Source organism: Nomascus leucogenys, chromosome 15, assembly GCF_006542625.1.
Source record: "Nomascus leucogenys isolate Asia chromosome 15, Asia_NLE_v1, whole genome shotgun sequence".
NCBI lineage: Eukaryota > Metazoa > Chordata > Mammalia > Primates > Hylobatidae > Nomascus > Nomascus leucogenys.
Genome location: NC_044395.1, coordinates 21,062,756 through 21,086,486, shown reverse-complemented (window position 1 = coordinate 21,086,486; position 23,731 = coordinate 21,062,756). Strand labels below are relative to the sequence as shown.

Here is a 23,731-nt window from a genome sequence, read left to right as displayed (position 1 = left end):
AAACCTGCAATATCTCTGAGGTATGCTAGTAGTCCCTTTAAGGAGATAATTAAGGTTACATGAGGTCATAAGGGTAGAGTCCCGATCCAATACAACTGGTGTCTTTATAAGAAGAGGAAGAGACATGAGGATGCAAATGCACAGAGAAAAAGCCATGCAAAGACACATCAAGAAGGCCATCTGCAAGATAAGAGAGGCTTCAGGAAAAACCAAACCTGCCAATACCAGAAGAGCAATGAAGATCAGGAGAATGTAAAACTATGTCATTCAAAAAATAAAAATGTTTACACTGGTGATAAGATATAGGGGAAATAACAGCAACTGTAAAGAATTTGAAAATCCATCATCTGTAATAGGAATTAGACTCATTCTACATGGCTCCACACCATAGAAACAGCACCAATAAAGTAGACATTACAGGGTAGTATATTGTGACAAACTTTTAAAATAACTACCCTAAAGATTTAATTTGCAAAACTGGCATTTTCGTAGTACTATTTAAGCGTACAGATAAGATGTTGAGTTTTAAAAAACAAAACAAAAACCTGCCTGGTACTCAGAACTGCCCAGGGGCAGGATAAAATGCCTCAAGTTCTCTCTCACTAAAAATGTTCAGATTGGCTATCTGACCAATTGATGGAATATTACAGAGGAGATTCAGGCATCTGAGATATTTGGACCAAATCATCTCTCCAATTCCTTCTAATCTTTGGATGCTTTGTTTACAACTTAATTTATATCTAATGAAAATAAAATTGTATTCCTCCCTAACAGAAGGCTCTGGGAATAAGAAAAACTACCTTGGATTTCTGAAGTTTACACAAGCCTTAGGATTTTTTCTTCTCTGCTCTCACCAAAACTATAGAAAAGTCCTTGCTTTACATATAGATTATTTATACATAAATATACAGTATATGACTGCCAGGAAGGCCCACAAACAATAGGAGCATTTCTTTTTTACTTTAGCCACAGTAAAAATGGTTAGCCAGGCTATTCAATATGACAGCTGAGAAAAGCACGTAGAAGGTAAGTCAAATAGACTTAAAAAAAAAAAAAAAAAAAAGCAGTATTAAAACACAAGACAAAGGACTATAAATCATGCTGCTATAAAGACACATGCACACGTATGTTTATTGCGGCACTATTCACAATAGCAAAGAGTTGGAACCAACCCAAATGTCCAACAACAATAGACTGGATTAAGAAAATGTGGCACATATACACCATGGAATACTATGCAGCCATAAAAAATGATGAGTTCGTGTCCTTTGTAGGGACATGGATGAAACTGGAAAACATCATTCTCAGTAAACTATCGCAAGGACAAAAAACCAAACACCGCATGTTCTCACTCATAGGTGGGAATTGAACAATGAGAACTCATGGACACAGGAAGGGGAACATCACACTCCGGGGACTGTTGTGGGGTGGGGGGAGGGGGGAGGGACAGCATTAGGAGATACACCTAATGCTAAATGACGAGTTAATGGGTGCAGGAAATCAACATGGCACATGGATACATATGTAACAAACCTGCACATTGTGCACATGTACCCTAAAACCCTAAAGTATAATAATAATAAAAAAATAAATAAAAAAATAAAAAATAAAATAAAAAAAATAAAAAAAATAAAAAAATAAAACACAAGAGACTTCACTTTTAATAGTACAACAACCAAAAACATGATTTAAGGAATACAGAAACTGGCTGTTTCTAGTGTGAATACACAAAGATCAACAGGCTGAAATACAATTTATTTCCTATGTTAAACCAAGTTTGTTTATATCAGATCAATAGGGGTTTTCATGGAAATATGTAAAACAACACTTGGTTCATTTCTTCTTCTCCTATAATTAAGGCACGAGTTCCAATTTGTGATGGTACTGGGAGTCCAATGAGAGAAGTGCATCCTAGAATTCAACTAAAATAATATTACAAATACAGAATCTGGGGTACCACTGATGGCCCTACTTGTCAATACAGTGCAGAGAAGGAATGCAAAACAGGCAAAAAAAAAACAAGAAGGCAACTCCTTTGCCCCTATGGCACAATTTACTCATTTTTGATCCTCCTTTCTCACACATTATAGGCATTTCTACTTTAAAATAATATTTACTTTTAAAAACAATATTTACTTTTCCAAAATATAAAAGCACTGCCTTGGAGATACATACCTAGAAACTGTTTCTGGAGCACTTCTAGTACCAGTCTGATCTTTGTAAAAACTTCAGACGGTGATGGATATTCCAAGTTAGTCATTATAGATTCAAAACGAATAATAACTATGTTAGGCTGACTTTCTATCACAGCATGAAGGGATGGGCAAGATGCCAGAGGCCTAAGGATATACTTCAGCAGCATCTGACCTGAAAAATCATATGAACATTCATCAAAAAATCACTATAAGACACTTCTAGGCCAGGCACAGTGGCTCACATCTGTAATCCCAGCACTTTGGGAGGCCAAGGCAGGTGGATCATCTGAGGCCAGGAGTCCAAGACCAGCCTGGCCAACATGGTGAGATCCCATCTCTACTGAAAATACAAAAATTAGCTGGGCATGGTGGCAGGCACCTGTAAATCCCAGCTACTCGGGAGGCTGAGACAGGAGAATTGCCTGAACCCAGGAGGTAGAGGTTGCAGTAAGCTAAGATCATGCCATTGCACTCCAGCCTGGGTGACAAAAGCAAAACTCCATCTCAAAAAAAAAAAAAACCAAAAAAAAACAAAAACAAAAAAAACTTCTAAAAAGTAAGCATGTCAAAAAAAAAAAAATGAATCTTTGAACCTAACAACCAAAATACATATACCATGACATTACACACCAACCATTCTGCAGTTCAGGTTTTACCACTGAAGTTTCCCAGACTGTCTACAGATTTTTATTTAAATTATTCAAAAACCAAATAAAATAGGAACAGTTAAAAAAAAAAAAAAAAACCCAATCCCTTAATAAAAAGGATAATATTTAGGACAACTCTCTTTGATGAATCAAGAGGCCAGACCCTATATTAATACTCTCCAGAGAATATTTTACCATCTTTTCTGTCTTCCCTTTAATACTGGGCCTTAAGAGATTTTGTGTAAATAAAACAAAGTAGCATGCCTTACCAAATGATTTAAGCTTGCTGTGTAGTTCTCCAAGAACAGAAAATGCCAAGAGGACAGAACTGATGGGTGGCATAGGGGTCTTCTCCTCTTTGTGCAATTGTTCAATGTATAAATGAAGTTCAGTTTGTAGGTAAGATTCCAAACTGCTGGTATCTAAGAAAAAGGAAGAAAAATATCAGCTGTCTCACCAATATGAGATGTTCCCACTTCTATTCCTCAGAGCTCATTCTCTGATATTTCCATCGCAGTTCTGTTACAATATACTCCTAATACAACCAAATATGAATTATGACATACATGTCCTTGGCATCACTTTAAAAAAGGAAATGACTTTGTGAGGTCAGGTGCAGGGGCTCATGTCTGTAATCCCAGCACTTTGGGAGGCCAAGGCGGGAGGATCACTTGAGCCCAGGAGTTCAAGGCCAGCCTGGGCAACGTAGTGAGACCCTGTCTCTAACAAAAATTTAAAAATTGGTCAGGCGTGGTAGCACACACCTGTGGTCACAGCTACTGGGGGCAGGGTGGGAGAAGTAGTTGGGGCTGAGGCGGGAGGATCACTTCAGCCCGGGAGTTTGAGACTGCAGTGAACTATGATTGAGCTACTGCACTCCAGCCTGGGCGACAGAGCGAGACTCTGTTTCAAAAAAAAAAAAAATGAGGTCCTAGTTTCACAGACCTTCATTTCTATGTTCTTTCTGCCAAACAAGTTTAACAAGCAGGGTGTGTTATAACAAATAATTCAACACACCTGTCCTCTTCTCTTAACTAATATTCTACTTGAGAACAGAATCTAAAATTTTCAGGATAACTCCCTTCAAATACCTGATACACATGCACATATGCACATGTGTGTCTATGTACACACATATGTATATAATGAATTTGTAGGCCAAAGTGGATATAGGAAAGGGAAAAAGGGGAGAGTTTCTCCTGAAATACAACAAATTTCAAAATCCAGTGTTGGAAAATACACCAGGTACAATAGCATGTCCTTTAAATACAGCCTCTGAAGTTTTACTCTCAGGGCAAACAACACACCAAAGAGGGCTAAGACCCAGAGGTAGGCAGAAAGGCTGAGAGCCAAGTAGCATAAATCAAGCCAGGACAGAAGTAATCCTATTTCTTCACCTCGCAAAGCACTCCCTAGCTCATTATTTTCCCCAAGGACTGGAAAGAAATTGAGCAAAACCCCTCCTCTACCCACAAGCCTACTGATCCATCTTCTTTCCTAAGCAAGAGAGAGAATGGCTAGATAGCTCCTTTACACTTTCTAGCCAAGATAAACTGCTAGGATTAGGGCTGTCAGGAACGGGACCGTCCTACAAGGCAATGGAAACTTAATGTGGTCGCAAATTGCTATCACTCTCACCACATGACCCTAACTACCCTATCATCTTTTCTCACATTTCTAGGGAACGGGACAACTAAGAGGGATGTAAGGGAAGCGAGGTGAGGGCACTTTAGGGACCCAGATACGAGTTGGTCCTAAGAAAGCATGTTGCTAACATGAGCACTCAATACAGACATGGAAGATTATGAATGAACCCTCATCTACCAATACAAAAATGTAGAGTATATTCAGACACTACACTGGTTCAGGCAGATGAAGCAACGCAGTCCACCTGAGGTCAGCAGCACCTTTTGACGGTGGGAACTTCCATACAATCAGCTTCTGCCACTCTTCTCCAAGGTGATAAAGTATGTTCTGTTTCTGTATCGTGAGCTCCATGCTGAGAGATTTCAATATTTTTAAATCAAAGCATTTTCTGGATTTTAATAACTTCAAGCATTTCTGTGCCTGGTAATGAAATGGAATCACTGTTAAACATTCCATCTGGACTCAGAGCAATTAGAATATATTTGCATAATGATAAAAAATACAAAATTTACTGAAAACAAGAAGAGCACTTATTGCTCATGCTTTGGGGAGAGCATTTAGTACCTCTTCCAGACGCTGAGCACCAGTGACATATTTCTTCTCTGTTAATGCACAATTATATTCTTCAATAGCAGTGGAAAACTGAAAAGTTAAGTATAATATTTTATACATCCTATTATTTCAAGTCTGTTTGCTTTTAAAATATTAAGAAATGCTCCCACTTTCCCTCCCCCTCCCCCTCTCTAAAAAAAAAAAGAAAAGAAAAAAAAGAAAATATGAAGACAAAAAAACCCATTATAGTCAGGAGATAGCCATTGAATAATGAGACCTTCCCACCACCAAAACACTAAGGTTCAAGTTGAGTTTACTGACCTCTTGCAACTGTTTAAGCAAACATAGGACAACTGAGTCTCTTTCCAACTGCTGCTTTAAGTCTGTAAATTCACCGGTTGATACATGAAGATCCCGGCGGACCTAATTCACACATCAAAGACAAGTACTTTTAAGCTATACCATACCTAAGAAATAAAACATTTACAGCAAATCAATAAGCTTTACTAGGTCAACATAATTCATGTTGAAATTTAAATGCTAGTTAAGACTGGAATAAAAATCACAGAATGTATTAGAAAGGTAACTGAGAGGTCCAACGAGTCCAAACCCTTATCCTACTGCAAGAATACCCATTCCTCTCAACAAAATATCCTCATGTCACCATCTATTCTTAATTTAAGCAGGTATCTTTCATCAGAGAGCTCATCCACCTGGATTACTAGAAAGGTATCCCCACTGCCAAGTGATAACTCATTTTAGAGTCAGACAGCTCTATTAGGAATTTTTTTTTTTTTTAATTGAAACAGGGCCTCTGTTGCCCAGGCTGAAGCGCAGTGGTGCAGTCTCAGCTCACTGCAGCCTCAACTTCCCTAGAACCAAGCGATCCTCCCACCTTAGCCCTGCCGAGTAGCCAGAACTACAGGCACACACCACCACACTTGGCTAATTTTTGTATTTTTTGATAGAGATGGAGTTCTGCCATGTTGTCCAGGCTGGTGGACAGGTCTTGAACTCCTGGACCCAAGCGATCTGCCCACCTTGGCCTCCCAAAGTGCTGAGATTGTAGGCATAGGCCACTGCACCTTGTCAGAAAGATTTAATATTGAGGCAGAATCTACCTCTCATTCTGTCCCACCTTCTCAATGACTTTACATGATGAATTATTCCCTCTCTCCTAAAATCTACAATTAACCTCTCCCTAATTTATCTTCACTCATTCATGAAATATATATTGACTAAATGCCTATAAGTGCATGGCTTATCCCATCAAATTTAAATATGTTAAAATTTCTGCCATCTTTAGGAAAAAATTCCCTCCACCTCACCAACCACCCTATTGCTCAGTAACTGCTTTATTTTTCTCCTCCCTCTCACAAACAGCTTCCTGAAATAGTGATCTATATTCATTGTCTTTACATTCTCACCTCTCATTCACTCTATACCTCACTGTGATCTGGTTCCTAACTGTTCTTGCCAAAAAAACAAAAACAAAAAAAAACACTAAACTCCTCGTTGCTAAATCCAAAGCAAACATTACTAGTACAGTTGTGTCACTAACAATGGGGACGCATTCTGAGAAATGCAGTTAGGTGATGTCATGCATTTTGATGTCATGCAAACACTATAGAGTGTACTTACAGAAACCTAAATGGTATGTCCTACTATGTACCTAGGCTATATAAAACTATTGCTCCTAGGCTATAAACCCATACAGCATGTTACTGTACCATTTACACAATGGTAAATATTTGTGTATCTAAACACAGAAAACATAACAGTAAAAATACAGCATAAAAATGGTACACCTGTATAGGGCACTTACCACGAATGGAGGCTGCAGGACTAGAGTTGCTCTGGGTGAGTCAGTGGGTGAGTGGTGAGTGAATGTGAAGGCCTAGGACATTAGTGTACTCTACAGCAGACTTTATAAACACTATACATTTAGGTAACACTAAATTTATTTTTAAAAATTTTCTTTCAATAATAAATTAACATTAGCTTACCGTAACATTTTTACTTTATAAACTTTTTAACTTTTTTTTTTTTTGAGGAGTCTCACTCTGTCACCCAGCTGGAGTGCAGTGGCGCAATCTCGGCTCACTGCAACCTCCACCTCCCAGGTTCAAGCAATTCGCCTGCCTCAGCCACCCAGGTAGCTGGGATTACAGGCACCCACTACCATGCCCAGCTAATTTTTGTATTTTCAGTAGAGATGGGGTTTTATTATGTTGGCCAGTCTGGTCTCGAACTCCTGACCTCAAGTGATCCGACTGCCTCAGCCTCCCAAAATGCTGGGATTATAGGTGTGAGCCACTGCACCCAGCTAAACTTTTTAACTCTTGTAATAACACAGCTTAAAACGCAAACACACTATATGCTGTAGAAAAGTATTTTGTGTATGTTTTTATTTCTTCTAAAAAAAAAAAGGGATACATGTGCAGAACATGCAGGTTTGTTACACAGGTATACATGTGCCACGGTGGTTTGCTGCACCTACTAACCTGTCCTCTAAGTTCCCTCCCCTCACCCCTCATCCCCCAATAGGCCCTGGTGTGTGTTGTTCCCCCTTTGTGTCCATGCGTTCTCATTGTTCAACTCCCACTTATGACTGAGAACATGCGGTGTTTAGTTTTCTGCTCCTGTGTTAGTTTGCTGAGGATGATGGCTTCCAGCTTCATCCATGTCCCTGCAAAGGACATGCTCTCATTCCTTTTTATGGCTGCGTAGTATTCCATGGTGTATATGTACCACATTTTCTTTATCCAGTCTGTCACTGATGGGCATTTCGGTTGGTTCCATGTCTTTGCTACTGTAAACAGTGCTGCAATAAACATATGTGTGCATGTGTCTTTATAGTAGAATCATTTATATTCGTTTGGGTATATACCCAGTAACAGGACTGCTGTGTCAAATGGTATTTCTGGTTCTAGATCCTTGAGGAATCACCATACTGTCTTCCACAATGGTTGAACTAATTTACATTCCCACCAACAGTGTAAAAACTTTCCTATTTCTCCACATCCTCTCCAGCATCTGTTGTTTCCTTACTTTTTAATAATCGCCATTCTGACTTGCATGAGATGGTATCTCATTGTGGTTTTGATTTGCATTTCTCTGATTCAGTGATGTTGAGCCTTTTTTCATGTTTGTTGGCTGCATAAATGTCTTCTTTTGAGAAGTGTCTGCTCATATCCTTTGTCCACTTTTTGATGGGGTTGCTTTTTTCTTATAAATATGTTTAAGTTCCTTGTAAATTCTGGATATGAGACCTTTGTCACATGGGTAGATTGCAAAAATTTTCTCCCATTCTGTAGATTGCCTGTTCACTCTGATGATGGTTTCTTTTACTATGCAGAAGCTTTTTAGTTTAATTAGATCCCATTTGTCAATTTTGGCTTTTATCACAGTTGCTTTTGGCATTTTTGTCATGAAGTCTTTGCCCATGCCTATGTCCTGAATGGAATTGCCCTGGTTTTCTTCTAGGGTTTTTATGGTTTTGGATTTTACATTTAAGTCCTTAATTCACCTTAAGTTAATTTTTGTGTAAGGTGTAAGGAAGGGGTCCAGTTTCAGTTTTCTGCATATGGCTAACCAGTTTTCCCAGCACCATTTTACTGAATAGGAGATCCTTTCCCCATTGCTTGTTTTTGTCAGGTTTGTCAAAGATCAGATGGTTGTAGATACGTGGTGTTATTTCTGAGGCCTCTGTTCTGCTCCATTGGTCTATATGTCTGTTTTGGTACCAGTACCATGCTGTTTTGGTTACTGTAGGCTTGTAGTATAGCTTGAAGTCAGGTAGTGTGATGCCCCCAGCTTTGTTCTTTTTGTTAAGGATTGTCTTGGCTATATGGGTCTTCTTTGATTCCATATGAAATTAAAACAGTTTTTTCTAATTCTGTGAGGAATGTCAATGGTAGTTTGATGGGACAGCATTGAATCTATAAATTGCTTATGGCCATTTTCATGATACTGATTCTTCCCATCCATGAGAATGGAATGTTTTTCCATTTGTTTGTGTCCTCTATTATTTCCTTGAGCAGTGGTTTGTAGTAAAAATATTTTATTTAAATTCATCTTCTATAAGCTTTTTTCTATTTTTAAATTTTTTGTTTTAACTTTGTAAACTTTCCTGTTAAAAACTAAGACACAAACACACACATTAGCCTAGCCCTACAAGGTCAGGATTATCAATAGGTGATAGGAACTTTTCAGCTCCACTATAATCTCACAGGACCACACTTGCATATGTGGTCTGTTGTCGACTGAAATGTATTTAACAGTACTGTGTTAACTTTCCTTCCTTCTGAAACATTCTTTTCCCTTAGTTCCATGATACTATTCTCTACTGATTTTCCTCTTAGTTCTCTAGCCCTTCCTTTTTCACTCTTTCGGGAGCTTCATTTTCTGACCACTCCATATATATCGATACTCCTTTCTTCCTGATTGTCTTACTCCAAACCAGTGGTTTTGAACAGGAAGTGATTTTGCCCCACCCTCAACCAGGGACATCTGGCAATGTCTGAAGACATTGGCTGTCACTGGTTGGCACCATGAGAGAGTTCTATTTGCATCTAGTGAACAGAGGCCAGGGATACTGCTAACACAATACAATGTATAGGACAGACCTCCATGACAAAGAATTATCCAGCCCAAAACATCAATAGTGACAAGGGTGAGAAACCCTGCTTTATATACTCTTTCAGGGCAATCCTGTCCATTCCCATGGCTTCAATTACTAAGTGCTGCTATCTCAAGTCCACATTATTTTCCTCACCTCCAAACATGTAAATGGGTAAGATGATGTGGAAACTGTCCACTAAAATCCATTCTCCTTTTTTCCATATTAATAGCACCCAACTAGATTATATACTTTAGCCTCCTTCACAGTTGGGTGAGACCATGTCTAAGATCCTACCAATGGAATGTAAATAGAAGTAATGTGTACCACTTCCAACTCTGAGTCTGAAGAAAATAGACGTGCCCCCTACATGCCCTCTCTTTTCCCTTTATCTCCAGCTATAACCTGGATACCAGAAGAGACCAGATTGAATCATGTAAATAATGACAAAACCCTAAGAGCAATACTTCTCAAACTGTAATGCATATACATATCACTCAGTGACTCTCAGTAAAATGCAGATTCTGATTCGCTGGGTCTGGATTGAGGCCTGAGATCCTGCATTTCTAATAAGCTATCAGGTACTGCCAAAGCTGCTGTTCTACAGACTTTCGGAAGACAATTCTCTAGAGGTCTCTCACATTTCTGCACTATCTTACAAGTAAGGCAATTACTGTAAGTAAAGACAGTAATTGGGCTTTCTTTTCAAGAATGTCTATAGAGTAAACAGCCTTGGAAGACAGAGATGGTGTCTCCCTCCAAAGCAAAAGGGAGGTATGCTTGCTACCCATTAAAAAGATTCAGGTTCCTTAAACTCAGGAGTCTTTTTCTATTAATATAAAGCAATCTACTGCACAATGTCCTACAGGGAGCAGGACTGGGCAACTGATGCAAAAATGCTGATACTCTGGCTACTGCTATAAGTAATAAACTGTCCTTTATCTCTCACCAAGGAGACTCACGTCTTCTATAAATCCATGAAACTTTCCAGGCACGGTAACTCAAGCCTGTAATCCCAGCACTTTGGGAGGCTGAGGAAGACGAATCACTTAAACCCAGAAGTTCGAGACCAGCCTGGGGCAACATTGTGAGACCCTGTCTCTACAAAAAAATTTAGCTGGGCATGGTGGCTTGTACCTGTAGTCCCAGCTACCCGGGAGGGTGAGGTGAGAGAATCAAATGAGCCCAGGAGGTTGAGGCTGCAGTGAGCCTTGACTGTGCCACCCCACTCCAGCCTGGGCAATACAGTGAAACAGTCTCAAAAAAAATAAAAAATAAGAATTTTTAGGCTGGGCGCGGTAGCTCACGCCTGTAATCCCAGCACTTTGGGAGGCTGAGGCGGGCGGATCACGAGGTCAGGAGATCGAGACCATCCTGGCTAACATGGTGAAACCCTGTCTCTACTAAAAAATATTAAAAAAAATTAGCCGAGCATGGTGGCGGGCGCCTGTAGTCCCAGCTACTCCGGAGGCTGAGGCAAGAGAATGCCGTGAACCCAGGAGGCGGAGCTTGCAGTGAGCCGAGATTGCGCCATTGTACTTCAGCCTGGGTGACAGAGTGAGACTCCGTCACAAAAAAAAAAAAAAAAGATTTTTTTTTTTTATTTTTAAAAATTAAAAAAAAAAAATCCATGAGGCCAAGCGCGGTGGCTCACGCCCATAATCCCAGCACGTTGGGATGCTGAGGTGGACGGATCACTTGAGGCCAGGAGTTTGAGACCAGCCTGGCCAACATGGTGAAACCCTGTCTCTACTAAAAATACAAAAATTAGCCAGGCATGGTAGCACATGCCTGTAATACCAACTACTTGGGAGGCTGAGGCAGGAGAATTGCTTGAACCCAGGCGGCAGAGGTTGCGGTGAGCCTAGATCGCACCACACACTTCAGCCTGAGCAACAGATTAAGAATCTGTCTCAAAAAAAATTTTTTTAAAGAATCCATGAAACTTTAGCAGGCTAACTTACCGACTTTCAAGCAAGTTAAAATCCTAGATCCCCTTCAATTCTTGACTATACTAGAATAGCTGGACCTTGGACTGTGGAATCAGCCTGCTTACCAAACTACGATGATTTAAAAAAAAAAAAATGGATCTTGTTTGAGCCACTGCATTTCAAGGTATCTCTTTTCATTTATTTATTTTTACAACAGTCTAGCCTTCACCTTAATATAATCCAATTGCCTGTGAAAGTCCATTTGATATCCCATAGGCACCTTAAATTTAAATTCCTCAAATCTCTCACAAAAACCTGCTTTCTCTAGATTCTCTGTCAGTGAATGGAATGAAACCATGACCTAGTTCCCCAGTTATCCTTGACTCCTATATCCTTCACTCCCCACATCAACAAGTCCCAAATATCTTCTCTGAAATGTCACTAGGATCCATCAATTTTTCTCCATTCCCACTGCCACTGACTTTAGGGAAAGTCACCACCCTTTCTTTTCCTCAATTATTTTAACTGCCTCTGAACGTTTTAACTACCTTCTCATATCCTGGACTCATTTCCCTCAAGTTCTTTCTTCAAACTGCAAGCAGAATAGGATTCCTGAAATTCAAATCTAATGTCACTCTCTTGCTTAAAAACCTCTGTGGGTTCCACAGTGCCATCAAGATAACGTCCACACTCTTTATCATGTTACTGCTAACCTGATATGCAAGGTCCTTGCTTACCCTTCTAATTTCATCTTATGTCCCTTCCCACCAAATTCCCACATTTCTCTTATGGAATACTTGTAGCTCCCCAAAAGTGACCTCTCTCAATTACCTCCATGCCTCTGCCTACCTAAAACTTATAGCTACTTACAACACTCTTCCTTCCCCTGTTGCCTATCACTTCCCGTCTTGGTTTGGATGCCATTTCCTATAGGAAGCCATCCTTAGCTATATCTCCTCTCTCTAACTGTATTACTCCTATTTATTGCTGTGTCACACTATTACCAGGCACGAGATTCACACCTTGAAATAAAAAACATTCTTATTCAGCAACTATCGTAGTACCTGGCACCTTTTAAGTGCACAATAAATACACCAAATGCCTGAATAAACTTCTAACATACACCTATTGAAAAAATTCTCTATTATGAACCATAAATTTGAATATTTCTCCCATATGACAGATCTTCAAATATTGAAAATGTTTCTTCCCAAGGCTAAACATCCTCAGTTTATTTCACAGTTCTTCAAATGATACAGTGTTCAGGGCTAAACCTTCTCATCCAGACGAGCCATCTTTCAAAATACAACAACCAAAACTAAATAAATTTCAACACCCAGGGTGTGGCCAGTAAAAGGTACAGAGAGCCAATTATTGTCTTGTTCCAGACACTTTATTTCTAATAGCACAGTCTAATATTGCACTATTGATATTGACTCCCTAATCAATCAATTAATTACAAATACACTCTGGGGATATTTTTTGAACTGTGCCAGAGGTACAATGTAACAGATTGATCCACTTGCTTTGGCCACCACAAAGTGCTGCGATTACAGGCATGATGCACCGGGCCTGGTCAAATTTTCTTCCATAAAAAATTAGTTATTTAAATTGCACTTTTGGAAAATACTTCTATTTCAGAATTGAAGTCACCCTACAATCATTTAGTTCAATCTCCATTTACCAATCAGAAAAGTGAGGTTTTAAAAAGTTGTACACAATTAAGCTGTCTTAGGAATCAGGAAGCTGAACCACCTCCCTACAAACCTATCCAATATAACAAATTATCCTTACCTCACTCTCTATCCTGGATTTCAGCAGGTCAATGTCTTCAGATAGCTTATCCACCTGGGTAATCAGGCCCTGCGCACTCTGCATGCTAGGCAGGAATTCACTGTACTTCTTGCTAATCATATTGCACACCTCACCCTAAAATATAAAACAGAATTATAATAAAAGACAGTGAAATGAGTACTCTGATAAAAATATATTCATCTTCCACAAGGCATTTTCCACGTTAGAACCTTCTTGCCAGTTGCCTATACCCATTCACTTTCCCTCCAAGCCAATGAGTTTCTTTCAAAAACACATTTCTCCCACCATGAGGGGTCTTATAACATTAGGGTGAAAGAAGACAACAATATCAAACATCACTATGTACTCCAAGAGTATGTAAAACTATTACTGGTCAATTAAAAAATTAAAAAAAAAAAAAAAAAAGAAGACAATGATCACCAAACCCCAACAGTGCCCAAGAGTTGTACAAATGCTGGAAAAAAGAAAGGTGGAGCCAGAAGTTCTCATATTGAATTATATCAGACTGTGGTCACCAATTTTAATCGTAAATCTAATAGAAAAGAAAATAAATGGATAAATTAAATCCATAATCTGTATATCTCAATTTCTATTTTCTTGCCTGTAACATTTTATGGCCTGATCTTAAAACCCTACATTGATTTGAGTTTCATCATCTCCTTTAATGCAAACCAACTTAAACAAAGTACTGAATACTGTGTATTGAATTATTCAACACCTTGAAAGATACAAGAATAAATTATGGGTCCTTCTCTGGGGCGATCATGCAGGCAGTAGATGTGGGAAGCTGGACTCCAGGCATCATGTACAACAAATTTAGTGGCTTCACGTTCAAGTTGGTGGGAGCATGGACTTCAGAGGCTTATACCCCATAGGGATTAAAGCCTGTGGCTTCCACAGAAGCACCACCTATCATATTTGCCATACCAACTAAGCCGACCTCTGATTCCGTTGCATATAATTTTGCTATGAAAAACAAAGTTCCAGAGCTGCAGAATTTCTCCAGAAAGCTGATGATGTGCCCATCCACCTGAAATGAGGCTTCCCTGACCAAATGCTATACTGGACCACCATGGTGCTGACTGTGGGGGGGAGACTGCCTGATCACCCTCTACATGGCTTCACAGCCCCAAAACAAATGAGTTAGCGCCAAAACAAATGAGGACTGGTTTGCTTTTTGGCATAAACCTTTTGAATTTTCTTTTTCATTGTTTCTGTTAATTTTTTTTTTTTCTTTTGAGATGGAGTCTCACTCTGTCACCCAGGCTAGAGTGCGGTGGTGGAATCTTGGCTCACTGCAACCTCCACCTCCCGGGTACAAGTGATTCTCCTGCCTCAGCCTTCCAAGTAGCTGGGACTACAGGCATGCGCCACCACGCCCAGCTAATTTTTGTATTTTTAGTAGAGACAGGGTTTCACCATGTTGGCCAGGCTTCTCTCGAACTCCTACCTCAGGTGATCCGCCCACCTCAGCCTCCGAAAGTGCTGGGATTATAGGTGTGAGCCACAGTGCCTAGTCTACTTTTTTTTTTTCTTTAACTTGGATGACACATGTTTGCAAGAAAAACAGACAGATATGAAGACAGTATTTTGGCTTGCTTATGAAATGCATATGGCTTGTCAGAGCTCATTCAACAGTTAAAGCCATTGTTTAAAGAAATGATGCATCCCGGCATTGTGGCTGACATCTGTAACCCCAGCACTTTGGGAAGCCAAGGCAGGTGGATCACTTGAGGTCAGGAGTTCAAGAATAGCCTGGCCAACATGGTGAAAAGCCATCTGTACTAAAACACAAAAAAATTAGCCGGGCGTGGTGGTGGGCGCCTGTAGTCCCAGCTACTTGGGAGGCTGAGGCAGGAGAATCACTTGAACCTAGAAGGCAGAGATTGCAGTGAGCCGATAACTCGCCACTGCACTCCAGCCTGGGTGACAGAGCGAGACAGACTCCACCTCAAAAAGAAAAAAAAAAAAAAGAAATGATGCTGCACTCTGTGTTTGTGCTCCTGATTTCCCTGGAGGTTCTAGATGAAGGTTGCACACTGGACACAAGATCATTAACATCAGTCTGTACATCCTCAAGTCAGGGACTTGAGGATGCTTTTTTTTTTTTTTTTTTTTTTTGAGACAGAGTCTCATTCTATCGCCCAGGCTGGAGTGCAGTGGCGCAATCTCGCCTCACTGCAATCTCCACTTCCCGGGTTCAAGCAATTCTCCTGCCTCAGCCTCCAGAGTAGCTGGGATTACAGGTGCCCACCACCACACCGGGCTAATTTGTGTATTTTTAGTAGAGAAGAAGTTTCACCATGTTGGCCAGGCTGATCTGGAACTCCTGACCTCAGGTTATCTACCCACCTTGGCCTCCCAAAGTGCTGGGATTACAGGTGTGAGCCACCACACCTGGCCGAGGTTGCGTTTTTGAGCATAGGGTACAGAAGCCTTTCTGGATTTGGATGTGGCTGAGGAAAGAAGACAGAAGCCAAGGCCATGCACATAAAATGAAGGGTTTGAGTTAGTACTTACCTGGGCTGGAGGGGGGCAGGGGGGTCCATCTTGCAGTAAAATCTTAAAAGAAACTATTTTTAGCCTGTCTCTATTCCTTGGGTGGTTCATTTCAAAGGGTTATTTGCCTCATCTCATATTTTCAGTGAAATTTTATGTGTAATTGTGTGTATTTATTCCACCATGGGAAGAGAGAACACCTGTTTAGTGTTGCATTTTAGACTGGTGTCTTGTTTTATTAATGCAGCTGTGCCACAAATTCTCCTTTATCTTTTAAAAATGTTATGACTTTAAATTGATTTTTTTTTTCTTTTTGAGATGGAGTCTCACTCTGTCCCTCAGGCTGGAACGCAGTGGCACAATCTCGGCTCACTGCAACCTCAACCTCCCAGGTTCAAGCGATCCTCCTGCCTTAGCCTCCAGAGTAGCTGGGATTACAGGTGCGCACCACCATTCCTGGCTGATTTTGTTAAATTATTATTTTGACAGTGGAATAAATACATGAATTAAAAAAAAGAACAAATTATGCTTGCCCTCAAATTCCTAGGTAGTAAAGATACTATATACTTGAGCAACAAGAATACAGGACTAAAATGTAATACAGCAACAAAGTTATAAAGCCTTCCAGGAGCACAAATGAGAAAGAGATCCCCTCTCCCTGAGGGAAGATAAAGATTTTTTTTTTTATGCAGGAGACATTTGAAATGGAACTCGAAAAATGGGTGGAAATACTACAGGTAAAGATGGAAAAATGGCAACATAAGCAAAATATGGGATTGAAAAAAAGGAAGGAGAGCAGAGAAAGTAATTCTCATGGGCTGAAGATTCAAGTTGGTAAAGGAAACTAGTGAAAGGAAAGAAAGGCATGTTGGGTCCAGAACACACAGGAGCTAGGGTAGCTTGCCATGCTAGAGTGACTTAAAAACCTGTCCTCTTTCCATCACATTAAACAGTGGTGAAAAATCCGAAAGCCATATTAAAGAAGAGACGTCAGGGATATGACTACTTAAAATTCAGGAAACTACTTTTGTAAAATCAAGAGCTGTTAGGAAGGAAGAGTTATACCTGTGCCCTTATGGTGGGTGCCAAACTTGCCCCCTCGAAACCCTACTTGACTCAGATACACAAATTTTAAATGAAAGCAACTGAAGATGTGGACAAATACTGGCAAGGTAACAATATCAGTACAAAGCAAAACTGTGTGTGGCTACGTCCTTCCAGTTTTTGTATCAACCTCAAGGCAGCAACGTCTACGTAGGTACCACTGACACTCAGCACAGCTTCATGTGCTTTTAGATGAATAAGTTTTAAAAACACACTAAGAGGCTGGAGACGGTGGCTCACGCCTGTAATCCCAGCACTTTGGGAGGCCAAGGCGGGTGGATCACCTGAGGTCAAGAGTTCAAGACCAGTCTGGCCAACATGGTGAAACTCCGACTCTACTAAAAATACAAAAAAAAAAAAAAAAAAAAATTAGCCAGGCGTGGTGGCGCGCGCCTGTAATCCCAGCTACTCGGGAGGCTGAGGCAGGAGAATCGCTTGAACCCGGGAGGCAGAGGTTGCAGTGAGCCGAGATCACTCCAGCCTGAGCGACAGAGCAAGACTCCATCTCAAAAGATAGATAGATAGATAAGAATAAAAACATACTGAGGGTTTGGAGTTTTTTTTTTAATGTCGGGGAGGAGAAAGATGCAATCCTCCAGGCTATTTTATTCATCAACAAATCAAGGAGTGGGTGTAGGAAATAAACACTCATCGATGGAAGAAGAGGAAGGGGGATCCTGTCTTTTCTATTTCTCTCCCGCGCTCGCTCCCTAGCTTCCTCGGAGCTTCCAGTTGCTCCTCCCGCTCTGCTGGTCTCTTCAGTCTCCCTCTTCCCGCGGCACACCCCTCCCCAACATAACTCCACTCCCCAGTGCTCTCCAGCCACCGCCTCTTCGTCCCCACAGTCCCAGGCCTCCTGGCCTCCTCAGTTCCCAGCCCCTGTCTGGGCTCCCCTCCAAGATCCCTCCTCAATCCACACACTCTGGGCCCCCCCACTCCTCATTCAGCCCCCACAACTAGATCTCCCCGACAGGTCCCACTCTGCTGGTCCCCACTCTATCTGCCCTTAGCCCCTGACTCCTCTTCTCTCCAGTCCCTTCACACAAGGAGCCGGCGTCCCCTTCCAGTCAGCAGACAGCTGCCCCGCTCTCACCTTGATCTCCTCCACCCGCCGGGTCAGACGGCTGATCCGGGTCCCCAGATCCTCCTTTTCCAGCCTCCCGGAGTGTGCCAAAACTTCTGTCACGAACGAGGCCATGGCCAAGACGGGAACCAACGCTGACTGGGCCACTCTCGTAGCCAGCGCGGCAGCTCCCGTCCCGCCGGCCGTCTTGACGCGAGGCCTGCCGGGAAACGGAGTCTCACGGGCCTCAGACCGTCGCCCGGAAGGCGAGGGTCGCACTACAACTCCCAGCAGGCACCGCGCCAATCCCGGGGTGGGATTTCCACGGTGTCCCGTAGTTGGCAAACTGTAAGCAGACGCGTTTTCTTCCTTAGTTGTTTTCAAAGTTTGTCGCTTCCCGCCCGTTTTTCACTGGAGGAAATTAAACGTTTTTAATAACCAGGTCTAACTGAACCTTTCTAAACTTCAAAAGGCTTACTTGTAAAATTATCTACTGAAAGAGCCAACGAGCCCATCTCAATCTTTTTTCCTCAACATTTATTGGGCCGCTGTGGCACCAGAATCTATGAATGGCGCCCTCTGGAGTTGTGTAAAGAAGTGGCGTCACTTCATTATAAATAAAAGGTTGCTTATAATTGCATCTATGTACATGTATTACATCTACGTGATACATTACACATTTACATTACCTACATTACATATTTATATTACTTAGATATACATAATATTAGTCCTGTGTGAACAAGATACTTAGTACTTTCTGTCAGATTATAAATACGTAAATGTGTCAAAAGCTTTTAAAAATGGTTTCATTATTTTAATGCATTGCATACAGAAAGATGTTCACAATATTCTATGTATAGTATGATTCCTTTTTAAAAACTTAAGTCTATAACCATTGGTCAGAAAACAAAAAGTAGATAACTATGTATGTAAAGGACAGACATCAAATTATCCTATGGGTGGTGGATTTATGGTGTTTATTCTCTTCTCTGCCCTTGCTTTCTCTATTTTTCTATGGTAAACATACACAGTCCTCCCTTGCTATGGGGGGATTGGTTCCAGAAACCTCCCCTGCCCCAGTAGCAAAATCCATGGATGCTCAAGTCTCTCACATAAAATGATGTAATGTTCACAAGTAACCAGCACACATCCTCCCCATACACTTTAAATCATCTCTTGATTACTTATAAGACCTAATACAAATCAATCTAAATGCTATATAGTCGTTATATTGTATTTTGATTTGCATTATTTTTTGTTGTTGTATTGTCATTTTTTATTAGTTTTTTCCAGAATATTTTTGATCTGTGGTTGGTTGGATCCGTGGATACCAAGAGCCAAATGTACCGTTTTGATTAAAAGGTTTTTTGTTTTTTAAAAAGGTATATTGTGAGGGTTGACCCCAAGTAGGCACTGACCCTAAGATCCCTGACAATTCTAAGTGTCTGCGAGACAATCTGCTTATCCCAGTGAAGCAAGGACCAATTCACGTGCCATGAGCGAAGGAAACAAAACTGGGATTGAGAAAGGAAGCACTGAAAGCAGCCAAAACATCTTGAGAAACTCCTTTCCTTGGAAAACCAAATCAATTTCTTTTCGGTAGACCTGTCAACTTTACTTTGAATTCTAACTGCATCTAATAATAAATGCCCAATGACAAAGAATGACTGACAGGTGAAAATTCTGAAACTTTGTACTGCATATTTATTAAGCAATTATCACAAAGCAGACATTGTGCTAGGTCTGGGGACCCACAACATGTGAATATATAATCACAGAAAAATATGATAATTACTAATTTGTAGGTAGATGAGGGATGGATCTAGATTTAGTGGATCCTAAATCTTATACAGTTGCAGGGAGGGGAACGACTCTTTAAGAAAAAGAATATAAAATAATGAATACAAAATTAGATGCCAGCCTTAGAAGGGGCCTGTGAAAGTAATGAGTCCTGAAGTTTAATCTGCCCCTGAGGAAGGTGCAAGTGGCAGAGGAAATATTGGAGGAGGAGCACCCAGTCTCTGAATTAGAAAGGTTTCACAATGTTAACATTTACAGGAGGCCATTGCTTTGGACTGAGTTCCTGCACTAAGCCCAACAGACCAAACCAAAATGGAGTCACTCATGCTAAAGCTCTGCTTCACCAAACCAAAACTAAGCTGTCTATCTGACCTTCTGAGAATCATGAGAATGAGGGATAATCACCAAATTCTCAAACCTGCCAGTTTCAGTCTGCATGATAACGAAGTTCCCTCTGTTTTAATTCTTACAAAAAAGTACCTGAACTAAACTGACACCAATCAATCAGTTATTTTTCTATTGTTCTGTTTCTCAGTTCCCACCTTACAAGGAAATTAAATTTGAAACAGCCAATCTGCTTTTTGTTCTTTGTTTCTCCTTTCTTCTGCCTTTTTCTTTCTATAAAACCAACCTCCTCTGTTCAGCTCATCAGGACACTGATTCTACTTTATGGAATGAAGTGTTGCCTGATTCTAGAATCACAAATAAAGTGAATTAAGAGCTTTAAACTAAATTCGTTGAAATTTTGTCTTTTGACAACGGTAATGAGAAATCTGAAGTGAGAATGAAAGGAAGTGCTACTTTGAGGCTGAGGTTCTGGGACCTCCCTCCAGAAAACCTGTGTATACATATCCACAAAACACAACTGCCTAAGCTCTTACTTCTTCCTGAGCAGAGAGACTACTGGGTAAGGTGAAGACTGTTCCTCAAGGTCCAAGGAAAAGTCAGGGAAGAGCCAGAGTTAGGCTGAGAAAGGAGAAGAAAGAGTGTGCAGCATGGACTGTGATGGCTACACACAGTCAATGCATGCAGCAATGAATGCTTGAATTTAAAAAAAGAAATTAATAAATGCTTGTGTTCTGTATTCCCTCATTAACCGCACCTTCTTCATAGTTCACATTTGTCATGGCTTATATGTTTCCCAATTCACAGATGTTCACAAATCATCAGGAAAAGGCAAGGAAGTTAGGAGCAAAGTCTGAAAGGATTCCTCCTGGCCTATCATGGCTCACATACACATGACATACCTGTATTCAAGAAGCAAAGTAGCGAATGCGTATTTCTGGCAGAGGACAGTACAAGCAGACAGCGTTTCCAAGCAGACAGCGTTTCCAAGTCTGCACAGTATTTGCCATCATGTTGCTATAAAAGCAGCATAAGGTGCCTACAATTTGAAAAAGCAACCCATTTGCTTCAAAATAGTATGAAAGGGAAGGGGTGGGTGCAGGTAGAAATGAAGCAAGATTGGGATGAGTGGATAATTTTTGAAGTGAAATGATGCAATATGGGATTTCTTTATACCATTCATTCTACTTTTGTATATGTTTGAAGTTTCCTGTAATAAAACATAAAAGAGAAAAGAGCACTTCAGATGATTCTGTGTGCCTTCCTCCAAACCCTCACACCACTGATAAACACTGGTATACCAGATGTCTTACGTGTTGAGCCATCAGTTAGACAAAGTCAAGATCCTCCTTTCTCAGGAGATGTCTCTTCTATAGGGAAAAGAAAGAGAGATGAGACTGTTACTGTGTCTATGTAGAAAGGAAAGAGATAAGAGACTCCATTTTGAAAAAGACCTCTACTTTAAATAATTGCTTTGCTGAGATGTTGTTAATTTGTAGCTTTGCCTCAGCCACTTTGATCCAACCACTTTGATCCAATCTGGAGCTCACAAAAACATGTGTTGTATGAAATCAAGGTTTAAAGGATCTAGGGCTGTGCAGGACGTGCCTTGTTAACAAAATGTTTACAAGCAGTATACTTGGTAAAAGTCATCGCCATTCTCTAGTCTTAATAAACCAGGGGCACAACGCACTGCGGAAAGCCACAGGGACCTCTGCCCCTGAAAGCGGGGTATTGTCCAAGGTTTGTCCCCATGTGATAGTCTGAAATACGGCCTCATGGGATGAGAAAGACCTGACCATCCCCCAGCCCGACACCTGTAAAGAGTCTGTGCTGAGGTGGATTAGTAAAAGAGGAAAGCCTCTTGCAGTTGAGATAGAGGAAGGCCACTGTCTCCTGCCTGCACCTGGGAACTGAATGTCTCGGTATAAAACCCGAGTGTACATTTGTTCAATTCTGAGATAGGAGAAAAACCGCCCTATGGTGGGAGGTGAGACATGTTTGCGGCAATGCTGCTTTGTTATTCTTTACTCCACTGAGATGTTTCAGTGGAGAGAAACATAAATCTGCCTTACGTGCACGTCCAGTCATAGTACCTTCCCTTGAACTTAATTATGACGTAGATTCTATTGCTCACATGTTTTTCTCCTTATTATCACCCTGCCCTCCTACTACATTGCTTTTTACTGAAATAATGAAGATAATAATCAATAAAAACTGAGGGAACTCAGAGACCAGTGCCGGTGCAGGTCCTTGGTATGCTGAGCACCGGTCCCCTGGGCCCACTGTTGTTTCTCTATACTTTGTCTCTGTGTCTTATTTCTTTTCTCAGTCTCTCGTCCCGCCCAACTAGAAATACCCACGGGTGTGGAGGGGCAGGCCACCCCTTCATCTTCCTTTCAGGAACACCTTTGCTTTCACTTCATATCTACCACAGTGTGGAGTAGGTTAATTTGTGAATAGGGAAACACATGAGTCAGACATTCATGACTCCAACAGAATAAATCCATTTTCTTCTCTGTCTTGCTATAAAGACTAAGCCTCACCCACATGCTGTGTCACCAGTGTGCAGGGGCAGCTGCTGCAGCCTGGGGACAAGAACATCAAATGTCCGAGTCTGAGATGCCTGGTTCACGTTGGATCTGTTGTTTACCAGCTGGGGGACCTTGGCAAGTTACGTAACATGTATCACACAGTGGCAGTGTGAAAATTAAATAAGGATCAAGTATCTAGCCAAAAGTCTGGCATTTAGCCTTACTCAGTAAATGCAAATTATTTCGTTTCCTGTCAGAACCTGCTACTTGGCAGCAGCAACAAACAGGAATGGAAGCTGGTATGATTACTATCTATTTATAGCTGTCCCAGCAGCAAGGGGAGCCTGGGGAGGGAGCGCCTCCCTCTGGGGATATTCCGGGTCTGGGTAGGTTCCTTGGATTGAGGAATTTAAAATTATTTTGTAAAATTAGTATTTGTGGGCTTTTTGTAATAAAAATATTAAGTGATAAATTTATAAAATGTGTAAAATGCATAGGTAAGCACAAATAAGGAAATAAAAACTATGCATAATTTTATCACCAAAATAATCGTGTTAACATTTTGTGGTCTACACATACACACACACATGCACACATACACACACGCACGCACACACACACACGCACATATTTCTATGTATCCTTTGTCTTTTTCTTTTTTTTGAGATGGGGTGTCACTCTGTCACCCGGGCTGGAGTGCCGTGGCATGATCTCGGCTCACTGCAACTTCTGCCTCCCAGGTTCAAGAGATTCTCCTGCTTCAGCCTCCTAAGCAGCTTGGACTACAGGCGTGTGTCACCATGCCCAGATAATTTTTTTCACTTTCTTAGTAGAGGTGAGGTTTCGCTATCTTGCCCAGGCTGGCCTCGAACCCCTGGCCTCAAGTAATCCACCCATCTCAGCCTCCCAAAGTGCTGGGATTACAGGCATGAGCCACCACGCCCGGCTGCATTCTATATATTCTATGTACTGATT

General features: G+C 41.0%; 1 protein-coding gene and 1 pseudogene across 1 annotated transcript in view; one reads left to right on the top strand and one right to left on the bottom strand.

Annotated features, from left to right (window-relative positions):
* Nucleotides 1–18,348, bottom strand: part of ZW10 (zw10 kinetochore protein) — a 41,235-nt gene extending 22,887 nt beyond the window's left edge. The window contains exons 1-7 of the mRNA XM_030829569.1: nucleotides 18,105–18,348; nucleotides 13,388–13,522; nucleotides 5,363–5,464; nucleotides 5,054–5,131; nucleotides 4,750–4,909; nucleotides 3,112–3,264; nucleotides 2,176–2,367 (exon numbers count right to left, since the gene is read on the bottom strand). Coding sequence (XP_030685429.1) covers nucleotides 2,176–2,367; nucleotides 3,112–3,264; nucleotides 4,750–4,909; nucleotides 5,054–5,131; nucleotides 5,363–5,464; nucleotides 13,388–13,522; nucleotides 18,105–18,209 — 925 coding nt within the window. The 5' untranslated portion in view covers nucleotides 18,210–18,348. The remainder of the gene's footprint in view (nucleotides 1–2,175; nucleotides 2,368–3,111; nucleotides 3,265–4,749; nucleotides 4,910–5,053; nucleotides 5,132–5,362; nucleotides 5,465–13,387; nucleotides 13,523–18,104) is intronic.
* Nucleotides 14,212–14,442, top strand: LOC100590998 (annotated as a pseudogene).
* Nucleotides 18,349–23,731: the final 5,383 nt, after the last annotated feature.